Raw genomic sequence first — 24,419 nt, forward strand, 5'->3', positions numbered from 1 at the left:
TTTTGAACGATGCAAAATGACCCACAATTGCCGAAATAACAATAAGTTTAAAAAAATCACCCTCTCTCTCTCTGCCAGGCCTTATGAAGGTCACTTCTCCTTGGGGGAAGGTGGATTATCTGGGAGAGTGCGTGGTTGTTTACTTAAGGATAACCATTCCTTGTTGATATCGGGGATGGGGGGGGCGAGTGAAAGTAGCTTGGAATTTGAAATTGGGGTGTCAGATGAGATCCATTTTTAAACACAAAGTTTCCTAATGATATGTTTCGAAAAGATGTTTTAGAAATAAAATGCATGATCATAATCAAGAGTTTTCAACTGACAGGAGAATATAAATAGAAATGACATCTTACTCTGACTAATTTCTCTGAGTCTCCCCTCCACTTGCTGACTATACTAGAAGCAGAGATATTGAAGAAGGTTGTATTGCATTCTGTTGCTACTGCTTTGGCTAGTAGAGTCTTACCAGTACCCGGAGGTCCGTACAGTAACAGTCCTTTCCATGGCGAGAGGATACCAGTGAATAGTTGGGGGTACTGAGCGATGGAAGGATTAAAATCAAGAATTAAAATTAAAGTATATTTCCTTTCAAGAATGTCCTTACCCATTAAGGGGAGGTAAATTGATACACAATACAGGAATTTGTTCCATGGAATGCTGAAGGGCCTTATTAGCTTGGCAGCTATTTGAAAATTGCAGCAGGTAAATTGAGTGTTATATCTGGAGATATGAGCACTAAATTGGTATATTCTACCATTATCATTATCTATATTATTGTTATGAAATACTGAGATCAACTCCAAGTTAAAATCATATTGGTAATTCGTATATCTATTCTTGCATTCCAGGTGGGTGTTTTATAAAGCTGTTTGTAAGATATGAATGACTTTACGCACAATTGTGACCCCTTTTTTTTTTAGCTATGTGTTATCCCTATATCTGATTTATGACCTAAGAACATGTTCCAGTAGTGCGTAAAGTTGTGTGTAACTTTACGAACAGCTTTATGAAACACCCACCTGTACTTTTCATCAATATAAACCAAAGTGTGGGCTATAGCTATTTTCATCTTCAATGAAAGTACAAAAACATACCAAGCAATTACGTACAGAACATCGATTTCAATTTCAGATACACACGTGTACATCTTGAAATGGAAAATTGCCTCATACTTTTTAATCAGAATCAATTCATACCGAATCGAACTTGCAGACAAAGCAGAGAGTATTACAAATCTTAACATGGATAGTCACATGTATATTTGGCCATTACATCATGTACTATCAGTAATTTCATAATTATTTTAAATGACGTTGATACCAGGTTCACTTCACCTAGAATTCAATACAATACAGAGAAAAATTACACGGGGGCATGGGGCGATATCACCCCCTAAATGGCCAGAAGAGCTCTGGAAATCATTCATTGCCATGCTAAAGCTTGTCCAATTTTGCAGATTGAGGCAGTAGGTTGTGAAAAGTAGCCCCAGAAAAAAAGGGGGCACATTTTTCCAAGGAATAAAAGGAATTATTTGACAAGCCCCCCCCAAAAAAAAGGTCTTCACTTTCAAAGGGGGGGGGGGGCACACTTCTGTTTTAATGGCATTTTTACATAACAAATTATAATTGTGCATCTCAAAGGGGGGGGGCATGGGCCGGCTGTGCACCCCCCCCCCCCCCCCCGATCAGCCAGTGATTTGCCTGATACTAACTTTATTCTTTGAACAAATTCTTTGTTCCTTCATCAGAATGATATCATACTCACCTTAATTGGATATACTACAGCCTCCTTGACTAATCTCTTAGCAGCATCTAAACCTATAATATCATCCCACCTTACATCAGGGTTGTGCAGGTAGATATCTTTACTAATACTCTGCGCTAACTCTCTCCACTCTAACGAGTAACCTGCATAGCCTCCGAGTGGCTTTAATAACCTATCCTGTATTGGAAAAGAAATTGAAATAAAATTGTGTGATACAGTGCATAACAAATTCAATTTCAAGACACACCTATTTAAGACTTATGACAGCTGTTCCCCTCCCCCCCCTCTTTAGGACACAATGAATGATCAGCCTTGGACATGCATTCTTTGGAAGCTCCTCTGATTGTGTTATTTAACATGGTTCTTTTATAAATGATAGGACCCCCACCCCTCAGATTTACTGAATGGTCAACATCTCCCATTTACTCCTGTGTAGCTCCTTTAATTGCATTATTTAACATGGCTCTCACATCAATGACTGGACCCACTCCCCTCCCCCACCCCCATGACTTACTGAACGATCAGCATCTCCCATGTACTCCTGCATAGCTCCTTTGATTGCATTATTTTTAACATGGCTCTCATATCGACAATAGGACACCCCTCCCCTCCCTCCCCCACCCCCATGACTAACTGAATGATCAGCATCTCCGTTTTACTCCTGCGTAGCTCCTTTGATTGCATTATTTAACATGGCTCTCATATCCACGATAGGACCCCCTCCCTCCCCACCCCCATGACTTACTGAATGATCAACATCTCCCCTGTACTCCTGCATAGCTCCTTTGATTGGATTATTTAACATGGCTCTCATATCCATGATAGGACCCCCTCCCTCCCACCCCCATGACTTACTGAATGATCAGCGTCTCCCATGTACTCCTGCATAGATCCTTTGATAGCATTATTTAACATGGTTCTCATATCAATGATAGGACCCCCTCCCCCACCCCCATGACTTAGTGAATGATCAACATCTCCCATGTACTCCTGCATAGCTCCTTTGATTGCATTATTTAACATGGCTCTCATATCCATGATAGGACCCCCTCCCTCCCCACCCCCATGAATTACTGAATGATCAGCGTCTCCCATGTACTCCTGCGTAGATCCTTTGATAGCATTATTTAACATGGTTCTCATATCAATGATAGGACCCCCTCCCACCCCCATGACTTAGTGAATGATCAACATCTCCCATGTACTCCTGCGTAGCTCCTTTGATTGCATTATTTAACATGGCTCTCATATCCACGATAGGACCCCCTCCCTCCCCACGACTTACTGAATGATCAACATCTCCCCTGTACTCCTGCATAGCTCCTTTGATTGCATTATTTAACATGGCTCTCATATCCATGATAGGACCCCCTCCCTCCCCACCCCCATGACTTACTGAATGATCAGCGTCTCCCATGTACTCCTGCGTAGATCCTTTGATAGCATTATTTAACATGGTTCTCATATCAATGATAGGACCCCTCCCCCACCCCCAAGACTTAGTGAATGATCAACATCTCCCCTGTACTCCTGCATAGCTCCTTTGATTGCATTATTTAACATGGCTCTCATATCCATGATAGGACCCCTCCCTCCCACCCCCATGACTTACTGAATGATCAGCGTCTCCCATGTACTCCTGCGTAGATCCTTTGATAGCATTATTTAACATGGTTCTCATATCAATGATAGGACCCCCTCCCCCACCCCCATGACTTAGTGAATGATCAACATCTCCCATGTACTCCTGCATAGCTCCTTTGATTGCATTATTTAACATGGCTCTCATATCCACGATAGGACCCCTCCCTCCCCCACCCTCATGACTTAATGAATGATCAGCATCTCCCATGTACTCCTGCATAGCTCCTTTGATTGCATTATTTTTAACATGGCTCTCATATCCACAATAGGACACCCCTCCCCTCCCTCCCCCACGACTAACTGAATGATCAGCATCTCTGTTTTACTCCTGCATAGCTCCTTTGATTGCATTATTTAACATGGCTCTCATATCCACGATAGGACCCCTCCCTCCCCACCCCCATGACTTACTGAATGATCAACATCTCCCCTGTACTCCTGCATAGCTCCTTTGATTGCATTATTTAACATGGCTCTCATATCCATGATAGGACCCCCCTCCCCTCCCCCACCCTCATGACTTACTGAATGATCAGCATCTCCCATGTACTCCTGCATAGCTCCTTTGATTGAATTATTCAACATGGCTCTCATATCCACGATAGGACCCCCTCCCCTCCCCCACCCCCATGACTTAGTGAATGATCAGCATCTCCCATGTACTCCTGCATAGCTCCTTTGATTGCATTATTTAACGTGGCTCTCATATCCACGATAGGACCCCCTCCCTCCCCCACCCTCATGACTTAATGAATGATCAGCATCTCCCATGTACTCCTGCATAGCTCCTTTGATTGCATTATTTAACATGGCTCTCATATCAATGATAGGACCCCCCCTCCCCCACCCCCAGACTTAGTGAATGATCAGCATTTCCCATGTACTCCTGCGTAGATCCTTTGATAGCATTATTTAACATGGCTCTCATATCCACGATAGGACCCCCTCCCCACCCCCATGACTTAGTGAATGATCAACATCTCCCATGTACTCCTGCATAGCTCCTTTGATTGCATTATTTAACATGGCTCTCATATCCACGATAGGACCCCCTCCCTCCCCCACCCTCATGACTTAATGAATGATCAGCATCTCCCATGTACTCCTGCATAGCTCCTTTGATTGCATTATTTTTAACATGGCTCTCATATCCACAATAGGACACCCCTCCCCTCCCTCCCCCACCCCCACGACTAACTGAATGATCAGCATCTCTGTTTTACTCCTGCATAGCTCCTTTGATTGCATTATTTAACATGGCTCTCATATCCACGATAGGACCCCTCCCTCCCCACCCCCATGACTTACTGAATGATCAACATCTCCCCTGTACTCCTGCATAGCTCCTTTGATTGCATTATTTAACATGGCTCTCATATCCATGATAGGACCCCCCTCCCCTCCCCCACCCTCATGACTTACTGAATGATCAGCATCTCCCATGTACTCCTGCATAGCTCCTTTGATTGAATTATTCAACATGGCTCTCATATCCACGATAGGACCCCCTCCCCTCCCCCACCCCCATGACTTAGTGAATGATCAGCATCTCCCATGTACTCCTGCATAGCTCCTTTGATTGCATTATTTAACGTGGCTCTCATATCCACGATAGGACCCCCTCCCTCCCCCACCCTCATGACTTAATGAATGATCAGCATCTCCCATGTACTCCTGCATAGCTCCTTTGATTGCATTATTTAACATGGCTCTCATATCAATGATAGGACCCCCCCTCCCCCACCCCCAGACTTAGTGAATGATCAGCATTTCCCATGTACTCCTGCGTAGATCCTTTGATAGCATTATTTAACATGGCTCTCATATCCACGATAGGACCCCCTCCCCACCCTCAGGACTTACTGAATGATCAGCATCTCCCATGTACTCCTGCGTAGCTCCTTTGATTGCATTATTTAACATGGCTCTCATATCGATGATAGGACCTCTCTTGGGAGGAAGCTTGCCTCCTGTTGCTCCATTCTCTTGACTCTTGCTGACCATTGACCCCGATACGGAAAGGTCAGATAGCGGGTCACCATGCCCATTGACCTGTGGTGACTGAATAAGTAAAACAATGGAAACAAGACATCAACATTGAATTATCAGTCTTTTTTTTAACGTGTAGTATATTATAGACTGTAAAGATATACTACAAATTTACAAATTACAAAATTTATTTATGACATCTTATTCATTAGTGACTGTAATAAGACTGCTCATGGAAAGCTATATGCTCCAATGAAAATAATTCACAATATACCTCAAATAAAAAAGATGGTAAGTTTTAGAACACTAATCATTTGTATTTCCAAGTTCCTACATAGTTCTCTATCTGGCTCAGATATGAAGGGGCATGCATGTTTGATACAATTAAATAAAACAACTGTATAAAATGTCCTTAAACTTGCACATGAGTGCAGTTCTGAACAAAATAACTAAACAGCCATGGGCAGAGTTTCATAAAACAAAAAGGCAAGATCCTTTTTTTATTCATAGATAATACAATCAATGTAAATTTTAATGGGACATCCATAAATCAATCATTTCGGCCCTATACCAAATTACTGTGTTTATTATCATTATTTAAGATAGTACAATTGCAAATAATAGCCATTCTGGGAATCAACAGATTGCTGTAACCAGCAATCCCTCCATAAAGAATCCAAAATAGAAGGGTCAGAATGGATTGCTAAAGCTCAGATATAGTAAAAGAAATCATTTCTATTGAAATCAATTAAAAAAAGCATACTTGTTTATTGCCTTCTGTGCTTTTTCTTGGTCCATTACCGGACTGCCTCCTCTGTGATACCGTGCTAGAGTTTGGTCTTCTTCTTCCCGATGTATTAGCTGATGAACTACCGGAGTGGTCTGGGGCATGGGGTATCCTGGGTAACGTCGGTGTGCTGCTCATTCTGGAGTTTCTATCAAGCACAGAATGAAAACAACAAAAAATGACTTGTTATTTCTAATTCAATTCAACATGCTTTTGATGTTATGTTGGAAAGATCAAGCAAACAAGATATAATCCTGATGAGAGCATAGCATCATGCAGCATTACATTTAAAGCAAATTAGTAAGTAGTTTGATGAAGGAAAGCAAGAATAACAACAAAGACCAGAAAAAGAGAAATTTTGCAAAAAGCAAAAAATAGCAGCTCTAAGAGTCATTACATGTATTTGCGCACTTTGAAATTAAAACAGAAAATATTATACAGTAAACTGCACTATTTATTCATATAAGTAGAAGGTCAATAGTAGACTTGGTATTTAAGTGTCCATCAATAAGTAATAAAAATGTAATTACGAGGGTTTATTGTCTTTTATCTATTCTCATTTTTTTGTTTACCTCATTTATATTTATCTATCTAAAATAGAATACATTCATTTCATCTAGGAGGTATCAATGAAGTATAGCTTTTACTAATTTCTTTTAGGATATATATTCATATTATGTAGGATGTATCCATTTCATCTTCTATTGGTCTCATATAGAATAGGTTCATATCACCTATTCATCACCTATAAAAGTATAATCTCCTTTTCCATATAGGACACACTAGGATCATCACATTCAAGCAAATAGTGGGTATTATTTTCCACATTATTGTTAAATATGTTTGCTACTCTACTTTTTTATATATCACACTAAATGTCATACTTTGAAGAGAAAATTAATATGATGTCAAACATAATGTATTTCTTTTTTTACATGTACTTCCTTTGTACTATAGATTTTATTACTGATTGTAAGTATTAAGCTAAATGTTTTTTATTGTGTATTTACTATATCTATGTAATAATAATGATAATACATAGCAGTCATACAGCATATTTTCCATTTGATTAAAAGGCGCTTATCAAACAGCAAAAGAAGTAATGAGATACATGTAAGTAGAAGAAAAAGCACATTAGAATAGAGGGAAAATGTCTGTCTTCAAACATGTTACCTGCTGGTGAATAAATGCAATTTAAAATTAACATCTACAATTATTTGTAATTATGTTCACAATTTTAATAAAACATCATTGTTAAAATAATAGCACATCACTATTTTCTATTTGTACATGATATTAGCTATGGAGATAGATCATACACGAACACATGCACATCTAAGCAATTTAGAATAATGGATAATTTACAAAAAAATTACGATGCCAACAATGAGGCCATGATATTGCAAGAGAATGAAAATAAATTTTGCCAGACGAACCAACACAATGGTTTTGAAAAATATATATGATTAATATTTCTAAAATGGACAAATGAACACAAGGACAAAACAACACCATGAATACCACAAACAAAACAATACAGCATTTTGACAAAAATGACAAAAGACAATTTTTCACTATTATTATCAATATTAATGAATGTAACAATAATTGCGCAAGCATTGGAATATAAATGCTTCAAGCACATGCGTATTACTATAATCAAATAATTAGTAATGAAGTACCAGTTCACGAATTCATACTTACATGTAATGATTGAAATAGGAGAAAATGGAAGAATAGATTATTTAAGCAATATCATTTTGAGGTCGATTTCTTTTGAAAAGTCCAAATAGAATCATCAACTTGTAAATTTGATATTGTATTGGTGAATGAGTGAAAATTACAACAAACATGTGTGGTTTACATACAATCCACATACAATATACAGAAAGTGCATAACTTTCAATCATGAGAAATCATGATCTTGAACATACACAATTAAAACACATGACATTTTCAGAATCTCTGTATAAACATGTAGTGTGAATGCTAGCCGTTTATACAAACTAGATGGTTTCTCAAGTTTCGCAATGTGTAACTGATATTCATTCTTCTGCCATTTGCAGATCTGAATTATACAGCAAACATAACTTTTATCATTTTTGAAAACTTTCATAATCTCATTGTCACCCCAATGAATATATGAACCAAGTTTAATTCTGAATTATCTAATGGATTTGTATATGTTATCGAGAAAACAAGCCATGACTGTTAAGACATTTGACCTTGTGACCTCCAAATCACATCAGCCAACTTTGAATTTGATCTATCAAATGATTCTTTAGTTATGAAGACGAGATATTTTCATTAATGACATCTACATATAATCTTTGCTCTTATCAACCCAAAATCTGCTCAGACCATTGTCACTCCCATATGCTCACATGGGTCATATTTTTTAAAAACAGATTACGTAAATAGTTCTGTATGCATCAAGAGAAAGAGCAATTTATATTCTATAACTTCTGCAAACTCTGACATGGTGACCCAGATTTGGATTTAAGCTTCTCCAACTAACAGAATCTGCAAAGCAATTGAAAGTCTGATTTGAATTAGTTTACAACTATAAGATTTAAAGCATATATATTGCGAGGTGGTATATATTCCGAGGATATTACATTATTCTGATGCTAATTTACGAAGTACTTTGAATACACATTTTAAAAAAAGCTTACATGTAGTATACTGTTCCATGGGGAACCAGTATAGTTCATTAAATTAGAGAAAATGTGACATCTCAACCCAAGGCCAAAAAAAAATCATATGAAAATAACCATGAACATTAATATATCAACATGAATATGAATAAATGAATACGAAAACCCACACAAAAATATGGAAGTGAAAAGTGTAATAATTAAAATAAATTAAGAATGACAATGAATATGTGGAATCTCACCATGGTGTATTTTTTCTACCTTTACCAAGAGTCAGTCAAATATAAGCGTACATAACAAATCAATAACAATGCCAAGCTTCATGTCATTTGAGGAGCCCTTGCCCACTTCTGATCAATATGAATGTATGATTAAGTTAAACCATTCTCCTTCAGCTTACTTGTCCCTTTTCTTCTCCTCTTTCTGTTTCTGTCTCTCTGCAAAGTCTTTACCTTCACAACATTTTACCATTTATATGATCTATTTAATGTATACTTTTCAAGTCCAACACTCTGAATTATTTGTTTCTTCTGTTATTTCCAAGAGGAGATAGCTAGGGGCACTGTCATTAGAAGGAGTCAAACCATGCTCGTACACATGACTTTCAAAATGGACTCTGAACAAGTAATCATCCTTACATCTCTGAGGTTCCTAATCAAGTGTTTTTCACATTCTCCTTACCTTCACAACAGAGAAAAATATATATTTGGGTCATTCTTTTAACTGTTTTTAAGAGAAAAGGGAGGGAGGAAGCACAAATATCGGTATCATCTGCAATGGATCCAATGTACTACGTTTAGAACCCATGATGGGAGGTAACAAATGAGGACAGGAGATAATTATGATATGTATAGATCATTATATAATGTCAAGCAGGGAAGGAATTATAGGAGCTAAGGGATGGGGAGAAACAAAAATAAGTAGAAATGGAGAGGAGAGAGAGAGAGTCGGAGATAGAGAACATACTCACTTTTTATTCTTGTTATTCTTATTAACAGCTGCAAGAAGAAATAGAAATTCAGAGATTATTATATAATCATTGCAATGCAATGGACCAAGTAACATTGCAGATAAAACAATATTTACCAGCCCCCCAAGACAATCGGTGTGAGGGTATTTCTGTCCACCTTCAAATTACATTATCTATATGTATTATGATAAATGGAATTAAACATCAAACTGAGCGCATATGGACATATTTGGCAGTGATATGCACTATATATTAAGCATGTTGGTATTATTATAATTATTATTGAATTGCCCTTTTCCATTTTAACAGAATTATCAACATGCTTCAAGATAATCGTAACCTGAAGAAAATAAAATAATAAACATTTCTTACAAAGATAAATACTGCTACTGTATATGCTAGTTATAAGATTCTCTCTATAAAAAAATACACATATCAACTTATAATGTTACTTTCAAGTAATTGGAGTATACATTGTCATCCTAAAATTCCCAGAGGATTTATACTGTCCCAAAATGGAACTGAACAAATGTTTAATCAACATATGCACATTAGTCTTATCCAAGTCAATAACATAATCAAACAGATATACTCACCTTCTGCAGATATCTTTTTAGTCACCTTTGGGTATTTCTGAAATTTCACATAATAGTAACTCTCATATTCCTATTAACACAGAGGAAAATGACAGAGAGTAAGTTAAAAGTGCTTAAATAATGATATTCAGCACAGTTTATATGATTTTGTCAATATCAACAAAGCTTTGTTTACATATAGATGAGCAATCTGTATTTGAGATACATTCCATAACTTTATGATCATTGTTTTCAGATAGTCCATTTCATACAATTTCACATCATTTACCCCGTACACCTCAATTCAAACATTCACTTTCCTCAAAATGATAATATAAAAAAAAATCAAATTTCTTAACATTCATTAAGTATCAATGTTCAAGTATTAAAGTGTTGTGCAATCTGACAATCAATCTAGTGTGCTATTCCTCACCATAAGTATGGTTTCCAAATCCACATTGTCACAAACTTCAAACTTATTAAAACACAAGTTGCTCTCTGCTTCTAGTGCCTTTGCTGACTCTGAGTAGCCTTCTTCGAGCAGGTGATGCAGCATCAATATTAATAGATTCTTTTTCCGCTGCTCAGACTTTTGCTCTTCCTAATGACAAAAAAAAGAAAGACAAAAGACAAAAAATAAAATTGATACAAACAATTCAATTCAATTCCAGTAAAAAATGGATAATTAAAACAAGCCTTGCAGCCAAAGGCTGAATAAAAAACATGTGTACAATTCACAATAACAGAATGATATTTAAACAAGAAATGAAATAAATTGAATTACTTCCTATTATAATGGCAAGGTCTTAGAAAGCAAACTCACATAATTAGCGTATTGTCTTACCCTCCAAATGCGTGCCTCCTAGGCCCACTCACACTAACATGAGGTTGCCAGATTGTTATATTCAGACCTCGCATACCTAGTAACATCATGTTGCATGGGTTTTGAAAAAGTCTAGTCAGCAACATCGCTTCATAATAGAACAGAAATAACATTTGCAGACTATCGTCAGTACAGTCTAAAATATATTTCTATTTCTAACATTTTATTTCTAATATTCTAAAGTTAAACATTATCTTAACTGATTTTTTTCCATCAGTGAATAAAGAAAACAAGTGGAATGCCTCTGGCGGTCTCACCTGCATCACGCGATTCAATATAGCAGCAGTGCTGACTTTGACAACTACTATAACTCGCACAAGACTTTCAGTGATACTTGTTTATTCTTATGTCCATGTTTTATGAACTAGACGAATACACACATGTATGATGTTAATTCAACAAATACCCCCACTTTGGCCAAAGCTCATTGACCCTAGATGACCTTTGACCTTGATCATGTGACCTGAAACTTGCACAGGATATTCAGTGATACTTGATTATTATCATGTCCAAGTTTCATGAATCAGATCCATAAATTTTTAAAGTTATGATGGTAATTCAACAGATACCCCCAATTCTGCCAAAGTTCATTGACCCTAAATAACCTCTGACCTTGGTCATGTGACATGAAACTCATGCAGGATGTTTGGTGATACATGATTGACCTTATGTCCAAGTTTCATGAACTAGGTCCATATATTTTCTAAGTTATGATGACATTTCAAAAACTTAACCTCAGGTTAAGATTTTGATGTTGATTACCCCAACATGGTCCAAGATCATTGACCCTAAAAGACCTTTGACCTTGGTCATGTGACATGAAACTCAGGCACGATGTTCAGTAGCACCTGATTAACCTTATGGCCATGTTTCGTGAACTAGTTCCATATTCTTTCTCTAAGGCCGTGTTTATGCTTCCACTTTTCAGGCCAGAATCAGCGTTTCCAAACGTGATTAGTCCAAAACACGGTTGCGTCCATGCTTACTTTCATTTAAACGCTGTTTCAAAACGCCGATTGTAAACTCACAAAAAGGTGCGTTTGTAAACGTCGTTTGACCAGAATCAGGCTTTCTGGGGAAGTATAAACAGAACCACGATCGTAAACGTGTTTAAATGACGTCATTTGGTACATGCTTCCGGTGAGATGAAAATCCGCGGGCAAATATAGTCGTATTGCTCCTTGTTATCTCTACGTAAAAACAACAATTGGAAAAAAACTTTCGAAAAAAGGCGTGCCCAATTTGACCTCGCTTAACGATGCGAAGCCAGCTGGAGATCATGATTTGCTCTGAAAAGTTAAGCATAAACAGCACTCCCAGAACCACGTTTACGATCGGCGTTTTGAATCGACGTTTGAAATCGCTGATTCTGTCCTCGCAATGGAAGCATAAACACACCCTAAGTTATGATGTTATTTCAAAAACTTAACCTTAGGTTAAGATTTGATGTTGACGCCACTGCCGTCGCCGGAAAAGCGGTGCCTATTATAATCTCACTCTGCTATGCAGGTGAGACAAAAATGGAATCAAGCTGGTCAATTGATCAGTATACTATGAAAATGGAAACATGCTTGTCAGTTTACCATATATTTCAGTCTATAATGAAAATGGAAACATGACGGTCAATTGACTATATGCTTCAGTGTATAATGAAAATAGAAACATGCCAGTCAATTAGCTATATCAAATATGCATTGTGTAAAATTTTGAGTTGCGAGAAATTAATAGTCAAACTCAGATTTCCAAACTTTTTTTGAGGGTTTACTTAAAATTCCCTTTTCAAGAAAGTTCATCAAAAATTTTGGCTCGCGATTTGCGCTCGCATTAATGGTTAATGATTAATGGTTGCGTGGAGCGTTGTGGCCCAGTGGATTAGTCTTCTGACTTTGAAACAGAAACTTTGTGTAAAGTAAGAATATTAGTTTTGTTTTTAAAGAATGTGATGTTGCATGAATTTCATATTTTCCCCCCATAAAATCCCACCTTTGTCAATCCGAATATCAGATCGAGTTCACGGCCTCGAAGTTCGGGTAGGTGGAGCGTAGTGTAGCGGTAGTCAAGTGTAGTGGAGCCTGTACGAACTTCGCTCGAGGTAGGTTTTGTAGTATGGATCGATATCATGATGAAGCCCACTTGTCCACTGCAACCATCCTGCCTGTGGGGAATCTACAGGTAGGACTATGGTATGCCAATGCTGTACATAGCACACACTTTAAAAAAATATCACTTTTGTGACCAAAATTACTAATTTCCAAACAGTTGCAATTTATTTTTCATTAGTAAGTTTGGAATAATTTTTGTATTCACCAGAGCGCTCAAAAACTAGAATTTGGGCATATTTTTGTGTACGCCCTCTATTGATGAAAAGTAATATGGCAAGAAAATTTTCATTTTTCATTCTCTATTTTTAATTCAGAAAAAATAATTTAAAGAATTAAATTTACATAAGAGCCAAGCTATATGATGAAAAGCTGTAATGAAAACTGACAGTGTGAGAAAATCAAGCATTTAGAGAAATAAGCCAAATATTTGCCACCCTTATTTTGCCACACATGGAGTTGTAACTGAGAACAAGGTTATATCATAACCTTGTTCATTGAATGAGTGAAGCCCATATCTCACGCATGCGCACGCCTTTTTGAAACATACAAGTGAAAGTACTGGCCGTGCGCGCGCAGAGACGCCAAGTCATGAAAATCTCGATCTATCTTTGTTTCTCATCATTTCCTAGAATTCCTTTCTGTGTTCATTTATTTTCTTCATTCTTTCCGTCTTTAAGACCCTCATTGTTTTTTTTCTTTCCTCCCTTCTTTTCCTACTTTCTTTCTTTTTTTAATTTCCTTCATTCTTTCTTTCTTTAATTTTTTTTCTTTGCTCCCTCTTCTCCCTTTACTTTTTGATCTTTCTCTTGTTCCATTATTTTCTTTTTCATTCTTTCCTCCCTCTCTTTCATCCTTTCTTTCTTTCATTCTTTATTTTTGCTATTCCTTCCTTCCTGTTTTTTCATTCATTCTTTCATCATATTTTTTCTTACTCTATTTTTCTTTTCAAACATTCATTCATCTTTGGATCTTCCCCCCCCCCTTCTTTTCTTTTTCTTTCCCTTTTCTCTATTTATTTCACACAACGAACAATTGTGAACAACGGATAACGGAGCGTGAACGTAGCGGTCGTGTACAGTTTTGCTTATTACATGACGTCATCCAGCCCTTGCCGAGAACCAATTTATGAATGAAAATATAGTAAGCATGCGCAGTGCAAGCCTTTTAATTCCCCACACAGAATTCCACCAAAACAAGTGTGCAATTCTCTATCACCTCGTACCAAAATCGACCTAGAATTTCACTTTCCCGTATTTTATATGAATTATGAAAGGTATTCTCGGAGGATCTATTTTCTCACCGATACTGCACAGGTAAGCAAATTTCGATTACTTCTTGCTTTTCCGTCAAAATCTTACGAATTAGCGTCTATATGTCATCGTGTTCGTTGGAATTTGTAGAGTCTATCGCAACGTGCACAAAGTCAATTGGCTTCCGGGTTTCGGAGCGTCGCGTGAATATGCATGAAATTGCAGAGTTTCGATAATTTTTGATCGATACCGGAGCGATCCGATCACGAACCAAAACCATTTACGGCGTACACAACGTGACCGGATATCGTTATCGCTATCGATACTTCCGCACCCAGTACGAAGGAATTATTTTTGGGACCACGTGGTCATGACGTGATCTGCGCGATTGACCAATCAGCGGTCTTCGAATCGCTGTGCGGAGACGATCTATCCGTTGTACACAGTCTATGGACAATTGTTCGTTGTGTTTCAAAGTATGAAGGAGACCTTTTTTCTTTCCATTATTATTTCTTTCATCCTCCTTTAAACTTTTTTCCCCTTCATTTTTCCCTTTCATTTTTTTTTTCTTCTCCATTCATCTCTTTTCTCCCCTTCAATTTTTTTCTTTTGACCCATTTATTCACACTCCCTTCCTTTTCTTTCTATTTCCCTTTTTTTTTTTTTCTTTCTTTCTTTTTCTTTTTTTTCTTTTATTCTTTCTTTCTTTATTTCTTGCTTTCTTTCCTTCCGTCTGGCTAGGCTGCCCCAGGCCGGGCGCCACCTGGTTGAAGTGAAACTGAGTTACCCACGTAACCGGCATCCAGCAAGAGCCGTTTAACCAGCCAGGCCAGGCGCGCTGGCGCTGGCTAAGCGTTAAGTTAGCTACCGCCGCCGGGCGGTAGACCAGGAAAAAATAACCATCTATTTTCTTGTCAGGAAAATGCAACTTACCGCTTCTCTAACTTGACTTGATGTCTTAATAGCTGCGTAACTTAATGATTCCATTTTAAGCCGATTTCTGGTTTAGTAGAAGTACAAAGTTCTATCTAATGAATATTTCATGCATCTTTTCTGCGTCTTTCGTTGCCTAGTTTGACATGAATTTGAGGATAAGATATTATGAGTGAAATAATTGGATCACTATAATTACAAATAAAGTAATAACAAATTAAGTAACTTATTTTGATTTATTTAAAGATTTTAAACAAAATAAAGTTTTTGTTATGTGCATGAATTCATGATTTTGTATCTAAAAAATATATTGCAATGTTTGAACGAAGAATTATTCGATCGAGGATAAGTGGGATTTCTTGAAGCGCATGCGCAATCGCTGGACGATAAATCGTTTATTGTGTTCGAGAATGGCGGACTACGACGATTTAAAGGTGATTATGTTTATTAATTAAATGTTAGGTACTACTGTGTTGGTGGTGAAATTGTAGATGAAGTGACCAGTGTATTCTTTTCTCTCTTTGGTCTTTTTTAGGCACCTGAATATGATTATTTTTTGTTCCGAATGCTTGTTGACGTTTGTTGTTGCAGCTGATCATCATGGTTCCACAGCCGGCAGCCACAGTCCCATTCCCAGTTCGTGCACGGAGAGCGCCCGGGTAGCGGCTGGCCGAGGCCGAGTTGTGATCATGACATGACGATGAGCTGAGCCTGAGTGAGAATTAGACTGAGCCTGAGTGAGAATTAGACTTAGCGACTGAGTGAGAATGAGACTTAGCGATGTTCCGACATTTCTATGCTATTGAATTCATTTTTAAACAAGAATTCATCAAAAATGAGAGAAATATTAGGCAAAAGATGGAGACTTTCTCAATCAACGTCTACGCTGCTTGCTGGTCGCTGCCATCTTGCACTCAATGAACAAGGTTATCACCTCTCATTCAATAAACAAGGTTATGATATAACCTTGTTCTCAGTTATAATATCTTTATGTGTGGCAAAATAAGGGTGGCAATGTTTGGCTTATTTTCTCTTTTTCTTTGGGGCAAATGCTTGATTTTTTTACACTGACAGTTTCCATTAGACCTGTTATTCATACAACTTGGCTCTTATTTAAATTTGATTCTTTATATCATTTTTTTCTTAATTAAAAATAGAGATCAAAAAATGAAAATGTTCTTGCCATATTACTTTTCACCAATAGAGGGCGTACACAAAAATATGCCCAAAATTCAAGTTTTTGAGCGCTCTGGTGAATACAAAAATTATTCCCACGTTACTAATGATAAATAAATTAAAACTATGGAAATTAGTAATTTTGGTCACAAAAGTAATATTTTAATGATTTTTTAAAGTGTGTGCTCAATACAGTATTGGCATACCATAGTCCTACCTGTAGACTCTCCACAGGTCAGATGGTAGCAGTGAACAAGTGGTTATGACCTTGTACTCAGTTACATCTCCATGTGTGGCTAAATAAGGGTGGCAATATTTGGCTTATTTTCCCCTCTTCTATGGGAGAAATGCTTGATCAGTTATTAAAGCTATTCATAAACTTGGCTCTTTTGTAAATTTGATTCTTTTAAATTATTTTTTCTTAATTAAGAATAGACATAAAAAAATCAAAATTTTCTTGCCATATTACTTTCAACCAATACAGGGCGTACACAAAAATATGCCCAAAATTTTAAGTTTTTGAGCGCTCTGCCTCTGGTGAATACAAAAATTATTCCCAAATTACTAATGAAAAATAAATTGCAACTGTATGGAAATTAATAACTTTGGTCACAAAAGTGATATTTGAATTATTTTTTTAAAGTGTGTGCTAATATGTACAGCATTGGCATACCATAGTCCTACCTATAGATTCCCCACAGGTAGGGTGGTTGCAGTGAACAAGTGCCATCTTGTTTGACTCTTAATTTCTCATTGTTCTTTGCCATTAACGTTACGGACGCATGTTTGGAGTATGAGAAAGAAATAAGTTGGGTCTAAAAGAGAAAAAAGATGAATGAAAGAGACTGGGTGAAAAAAGAAATGGAGAGAAAAAAGAAAGAAAGAAAAGTTAAAAGGAACGAAAAGAAGAAAATAGAAATGGTGAGGAAAAAAAGCAGGAGTTCTAAAAAGAAAACAAAATCAAAAGACCAAAGAAACGCAGGAAAAAGAAGAGAAAAGGAAACAAGTGTGATAGTTGCCAAAATTTGTGTGCTTTTTTCTACACACAGACACACAAAATCGACATACACTGAAACTAGTAGAAAAAATCCCAGCCAGACCTATTGCATCAGAAGTCAGTAAGGTGTGGCCTCTGCTGTTGCTTTGTTAGGTATTTCGTCTTGAACAAGTCCACCCCAACATAAAATTGATTTGAATATAAAAAAAGAGAAAAATCCAACAAGCCTAACACTGAAAATTTCATTGAAATTGGATGTAAAATAAAGTTATGACATTTTAATGTTTTGCTTAATTTCACAAAACAGTGAGCACTCTTACAATATATTATCATTTCACAGTGCTATATAACAGTTATATGCACATCCTGGTCGGTATGCAAATGAGACTGATGACGTCATCCATACGTCATCCACTCACTATTTTGTATTTTATTACATGAAATATTCTAATTTTCTCCTCATTGTCATTGTCAGTGACTAATTCCTCCCTGAACATGTGGAATTAGCATTGTTTAATACTATATGGTTCAGTCAAGTCGGTCCCTATGGTCAAATCTGTAAAAAAGATGAAACAATAAAAAACAAAAGAAATAGTGAGTGATGGACATCGTCGACTGACTCATTTGCATGTCACTGAGTGGTGCATATCACTATTTTTTGAAAAAATAAGCGAAATCTAGAACGTCATAACTTTCTTTTTTACATCCGATTTTGATGAAATTTTCAGCGTTATGCTATTTTTATTTTTCTCTATTTATTCAAATAAACATTTTGCTGGGGCAGTCTTGATTTTTAAAGTACATGTAGATCTATATTAACATTGCCTGCTCGTCGATGGTAGCTACAACCAACCCTGTAAAAATAAATGCAACATAACCATTCCAAGCAATTTGATAAAATGATTTCATGGAAATCTGACTTCCCTTCATGAAATAACTAGACCTTTAATGTTTTGAAGAACAGTGAGAGGAAAAGTGACTGAGTGGTTATGCCATCATCCTAGATTTGTCCTGCAAAGCAATTGCGCAATTATGGAGAGACGGTCTCATTAAATGAATCAGCCAACAACCATTGCTCATACAACATGTAGGATGGAATTCTGTTTTTAACTTTATTACAAAGTTAAGTGGTTGGTCTAGCACAGTTTTGGCCAATATAAAGCACATCAGAAGCTTTGATGGTAAAAAAGTTGTGAATTATACTCCAGTATCATCTGACATGGCAATCTTGAAACGTGTGGAATCTGTTTTCTGTTTTTATACTGCAACAATAAGCAAAGTACAAGCTAATTTCCCTTGAAACAGCATTTTTACTGTCACGGCATGCAAAAGCAACCATAAAAAAAACACAGTTCCATTAAAAATTGTCTTGTACCTTCCATTTTGTTTTTAATATAAACATGTTTCTTCTTTCTATTTATGCAGCATATGGTGATGAGCTTCAGGGTCACTGAGCTCCAGGTTTTGCTAGGGTATGCCGGACGAAACAAAAGTGGGCGTAAACATGAACTCCAGGCACGAGCATTGTCTCTCCTTAAAAACAACTGCAGTACCCCTGTGCAAATCAAGATAAAGGACTTGTACCGTAGGAGGTTTCCTCGAAGACTAGTAGCTCCTCCTCCTTACCTTTCCTCGATATCTTCTGAACAGCCGTCAAAACTGCCTAACCACTCTTTGAACTCGAGTTCTATGTACTCGCAGCAGCATGGACATTCACAGACACAGCATTCTCCGCCATCGTCTGGTCATCACCATACCTCCTCCTCTCATGGACTTTCTCATCCGTCGCATAATTCACACAACTCTCACAGCTCACATTCTTCCCACTCGTCACATGGAGGATCGCAAACCAATCTGCACAGTAGCTCACACAGTAGTTCGCACAGTAGTTCGCATAGTTCGGTATCTCCTCTGGGTTCATCTGTCCACGCTACGCAAGCATATCATCCAGATGTAAAGCTCAAAGTTTTACCCTTCTTTGACATTCTGGCAGAACTCGTCAAACCATCAGCACTTAGTAAGTTTTTATGAAAGTTGGGATGTGGATACACTGTACATGAAGGTGGTTGAGCGTTTGAGAGTAAGAGATTCAATTTGCCAATGGGAACAAAATTTTAAAAAAAGTATGATGTCATCAAATTCTCTTTGTGCATTTCAATATTTTCATCATTTACCTAGAACATTATGTAGAATCTCCACACATCCAATTTAACATGGATTAGTTTGTGATGGCACAAGGTCAGATAAACGCCCAATAAGCCCTGTTGAAATCATTGTACATGTAAGATAGCCTGCACCATAACTGTTCATGGAACCAGGCCAATTTACATTGCTCTCAATGAAGCTATGACAGTATTATCTGGCAATATTTGGGGCCCCCATGGACCGATGCCACCCAATTTTGGGTTGTGGATTTTTATCAGAAATGCCCAAAAAAGCTTTTGTGACATCATTGTTTTAGTTCTCTATTGTGATTTGTAAAAGTTTTTCTTCTTCTGATAAAGTACTGGCTACCTGGTCAATGTTTCTTGTGTTTGCCATAGCTCTACAGACTTGAATAGTAAGAACCATCTGGGTATATTTTTACCATTTATCCTTAACATTACTTACAAAAAGCATTAAATACTGTACTTAGCAGACTTTGTATGAAATAATGGTAGTCAAAATTATTCAGTCAAATTGATGAAGACTGAAAGAAGAACAAATTACTTTTATGGAAACCTTATACTTCTTGTGCATAAATCATGGTTGCAAGTTTATGGAAGAAAATTAACAATTTTTTTTTATTGTTGCCCCATTTTTGCAAAATTTTCCATACAAGACAAGACTATGTACAGCCCTCTTGCAAGATCTGGTATTAAGATTATAAAGGATACCTGAATCGACTAGGAGTTCATATTATTCAAATCAATTTATATTGAGCTTGATATCAATTTGTACTTCAGAGATAGAAGTTGAGTCCAGTCTTGTTGATAGCTCACTTTTTTATAACTTGAGATCTTTATTATTTGGTCAAAGTAAAAAGAAACAATATATCTGGAAGCAATGAAAAGCTTGTAGTGGAGTAGTAGTTCATACATCATACTAGTTTCTTACAGTGGCTATGTGTATAGAACTGTATCCTTTTCTATTAATCTACCAGTTTTGGTCTTAGAAATGAATATAACTGCACTACATGTGTAGTTGCCACTTTAATACTGAATGTCTGTTTAACATTCCATCCAAGGGACCAATTATTTTCGTCTAATAAGTTTCCTCCATCATTGAGCATGGTAGGGTATTTGTTTACAGAACATTACAATAATAACTTTTGTTGTTCTTTTAGTGGTTTCTGGGAAATACCGAGATGCACAGCAGTCGACACTCTTCCACCTTACACCTGCCCAGATCCAACAAATCTTAGAATCACAGGATCCAAGAACACGCAGCTTTGCAGTACAAGTTCAGCTCAGGTGAGGTTTTGTTTTAATGTAATGCAGATTTTAAAAGTTGTATTGATGATATTAATGTTTGTTCATTATTAATGATATCCATGCTTGTATTAATGAAATGTGCCAATTTGTATGAATTAAAATTGTATTTTGTGAATTATTATACAGTGTGTATAAAAATAAGGAAACCCGTTTTTAGAGGTCTATTGGTCAAGAACTTAATGAGTTATAGAAATCAAATTTACATTGACAGGGAAGAATAATTCCTCAGTTCTCCAGTGAAATTGTAATTGAACCTCTGATCTCCTAAATGACCAAATAAATTGAATTGAAAGACAACAGATACAGATTCCTTCCCCCCCCCCCTAGTTTCAGGAAATGGATGAAGGGTGTATTATGAGTAAGATTTTTCATTTGTGCCTAAGCTGACTTCTTTGTCATTAGACATGGCAACTTTGCAAAGGATGACTTGTTTTTTCTGACAGAAGATTAAACCTCTCATTTTCTTGTCATTTGACTATTGGCAAAATGGTTTGACTTGCAACTCGACAATATTGCTTTGTGGTAGCCACTTTTCCACAAACGCACACTTTGCAGAAGACCTGCATGTACATGTAAGAAGTATTCAGGGAACATTCCAAGAAACAGACTTCATTAATTGAGCAAACTTAATAAAAAATATTGTGATCATGGCAACTCTGAGAGAAGATGCACTTGGTGTTCAGAAGAGAAAAATGAAATTGTAAGGCAATAACATCCAAGCGACATTAGCCCTAGGTCAAATTGAGTTGGACTTGGAATGTCTTCAGTTACCTTTACAGAATTATGAAACAGGATCTTTACATGCTTCTGTACCAAATATCTTGTGGTATCATTTTCTGCCAGCAGACCTTCCTCAAAGAGATCAAAATTTGTCATTGGCCATGAGGCAACCGAGAAGGGTGGGGTGGGGGGGAGATGGAGAGCAAAATGACAATTTCATATTGAACCTAATTGTGGGTGTCAAAGTTGTGTTTGCCATTTACAGCAAGGTAAATATGCCTAAATCTTGATAATGTTGTGGAATTTGCATTTGGTGAGACATCCACTAGAAGTCAACTTTGAAGTCAATATTGCATATCAGACATTGGTTTTGAGGTAAAGATGTGCAAGACACATTTTTCACATTTGTCTAAAATTGTGTTGCCACACATATTTTGGCAAAAAGTCCAGGAAAACTCATAGTGGATCAAACCACTTTCACAGATTTTAGCTATTGCTCATGAAAACTGGTACAAATATTCATCTTGTGGTAGAGACATGCAAGCTTCATTTTCTAAATGTTTTTTAAACTGCATTACCCTGGTAGCTGCATCAGGTGGGATATTAATCACCTTCATTGATATATCTAGTTATTCATGCATTTATAATTATTTAAAGGGCAAGACCAGCCAACAAAAATCAATGTGAATGAAGAGAGAAATTCAAACATGCTTCACACTGAAAATTTAATCATAATCAGATGAAAAAATTTATAAGAAAATTATGACATTCAAAAATTTCAGTGAATTTCACAAAACAGTTACATGCACATCCTGCTGGATATATAATTGATTTTATCATCTAGAGTGTTTTAGCGATGCATTAAAAATGCATATTTTTAACATGCATCAATTGCTTGTTCAATACGAGAGCGTATCCTTAAAATCCTACGAAAATCCTAATCCCATATAGGCTCCTGTACAAAAACTTGTTGTTCAATACAAGACTGTACAGTCTAAAGCGCATTCGCATATATGTGCGAAATATACAACGCATACAACAATGAATGCAATGCGATATGCAACTTAGAGCCCAATGATAATCAATGACATCATAATGACTACATTTAAGTTGCATTTCTACATGTACATGCAACTATGACCTTATGAAGCGAGGGGATATAAGTGACATAATGTGCTCAAAAATTTTCTCTCTTTTTTTTTTTTTGGGGGGGGGGGGGTGATGGATGATAATAATTACATTATATTGGATGGCTTTATTTTTATGGAATACCATGGAATAGTTGCTCTTGCTCTTTGAATATTTCTGGTATTCCATTCTGAGCCATCCAATATATATCACCCACTGACTAAGTGTATTTCATAGCATGAAATATCTCATTTTTTTCCTGTACTGTATATAATGTGAAAGAACTACCTCAACGTGGAAGTGCAATTATACAATATACATGTATTGTGATTTGATGAAGAGTCCATTTATTTTCATTATTAAATAATGAAAATAATAAAATACGACAGAAATAGTGAGTGACCTCACTGATCCTCTGATGTGTAGGGGAAGGCGGGGTAAGTTGTGACAGTTTTTGCTTTTTGCATGTTAGAATTGATATGATTAATAATCTTGTCGAAATAAGTACCTTGCCTTGAAATTTCATTCTTCTGAAATATTTTCCACCTATATATAACTTTCTACCCCAACACTGAAAGTCATCGTGACCTTTGAAAAAACCGATGTCAAATGGCTCAACTTGCCCCATATATGGGGTAAGTTTGAGCCACCTTCTGGGGTAAGTTGAGCCACAAAAACTATGTACAAAATGTTTGGGGGAGAACTAGCATGTCAATTTTTTGTTTAAAGTCTTTTCACTTGCTAATTCTCTATAAATACTAACATCCTGTAAAAGGAAAAGAGCAGTCATGTATATTTGCTCCTTTCAGCCTGCATTTCAATCTATTTTTATGGTTTGTTTGTTTTTTAAGATACATTACCATAGGAATTACCATGGCTCAACTTGCCCCATGCTGTTTGGCTCAACTTACCCCAGTCCGAACTTAGTGCGATAATTTTGTATCCACAAATTTATTATACATCCATCATATAAAAGACTATGACAAGAATGAAGATCCATACCTGGACTAATAATATTGTTATCATGTCTTTATTATATTCAAAGACGTGTGTGTTTATAAAGCACTTATCTATTTCACACTCTTTTTTACTTTTTTGGCTGAAATTCATATTTTTCCCTCTAAAAAACTACTTTTTGTTTCAAAGTTGGAAACAATGTGGTGGGGTTAGGGGTTATGCTATGGGTCATCAATACATGACACCACCACAATGTCTGACTCATTCATTATTGGCCTGGGGCTGGTGGCTCAACTTGCCCCTATGCTCAACTTACCCCGCCTTCCCCTATCTATCTATTTTGTGAAAAATATGTGAAATTTAAATGCCAATCTATAGTGTACACCCAATTTTGTTGAAATTTTTGGTTTTATA

The 24,419-nt window shown here is 36.7% G+C and overlaps 2 protein-coding genes across 7 annotated transcripts in view; one reads left to right on the forward strand and one right to left on the reverse strand.

Moving 5' to 3' along the window:
* Nucleotides 1-15,727, reverse strand: part of LOC121415514 (katanin p60 ATPase-containing subunit A-like 2) — a 28,923-nt gene extending 13,196 nt beyond the window's left edge. For 2 of the 5 annotated variants that reach the window (XM_041608733.1, XM_041608731.1), the window contains exons 1-8: nucleotides 15,555-15,727; nucleotides 10,820-10,987; nucleotides 10,408-10,477; nucleotides 9,812-9,839; nucleotides 6,161-6,332; nucleotides 5,272-5,469; nucleotides 1,765-1,941; nucleotides 354-536 (exon numbers count right to left, since the gene is read on the reverse strand). In XM_041608733.1, the coding sequence (XP_041464667.1) occupies nucleotides 354-536; nucleotides 1,765-1,941; nucleotides 5,272-5,469; nucleotides 6,161-6,332; nucleotides 9,812-9,839; nucleotides 10,408-10,477; nucleotides 10,820-10,987; nucleotides 15,555-15,608 (1,050 nt within the window). In that variant the 5' untranslated portion in view covers nucleotides 15,609-15,727. The remainder of the gene's footprint in view (nucleotides 1-353; nucleotides 537-1,764; nucleotides 1,942-5,271; nucleotides 5,470-6,160; nucleotides 6,333-9,811; nucleotides 9,840-10,407; nucleotides 10,478-10,819; nucleotides 10,988-15,554) is intronic. The other 3 variants (XM_041608736.1, XM_041608735.1, XM_041608732.1) reach the window with 2 other exon arrangements.
* A 158-nt stretch (nucleotides 15,728-15,885) lies between these two features.
* LOC121415515 (E3 SUMO-protein ligase PIAS2-like) overlaps nucleotides 15,886-24,419 on the forward strand; it is a 36,355-nt gene continuing 27,821 nt past the window's right edge. For both annotated transcript variants that reach the window (XM_041608737.1, XM_041608738.1), the window contains exons 1-3: nucleotides 15,886-15,988; nucleotides 19,153-19,744; nucleotides 21,053-21,179. In XM_041608737.1, the coding sequence (XP_041464671.1) occupies nucleotides 15,923-15,988; nucleotides 19,153-19,744; nucleotides 21,053-21,179 (785 nt within the window). In that variant the 5' untranslated portion in view covers nucleotides 15,886-15,922. The remainder of the gene's footprint in view (nucleotides 15,989-19,152; nucleotides 19,745-21,052; nucleotides 21,180-24,419) is intronic.

Source organism: Lytechinus variegatus, chromosome 5 (assembly GCF_018143015.1).
Source record: "Lytechinus variegatus isolate NC3 chromosome 5, Lvar_3.0, whole genome shotgun sequence".
In the NCBI taxonomy this organism is placed as follows: domain Eukaryota; kingdom Metazoa; phylum Echinodermata; class Echinoidea; order Temnopleuroida; family Toxopneustidae; genus Lytechinus; species Lytechinus variegatus.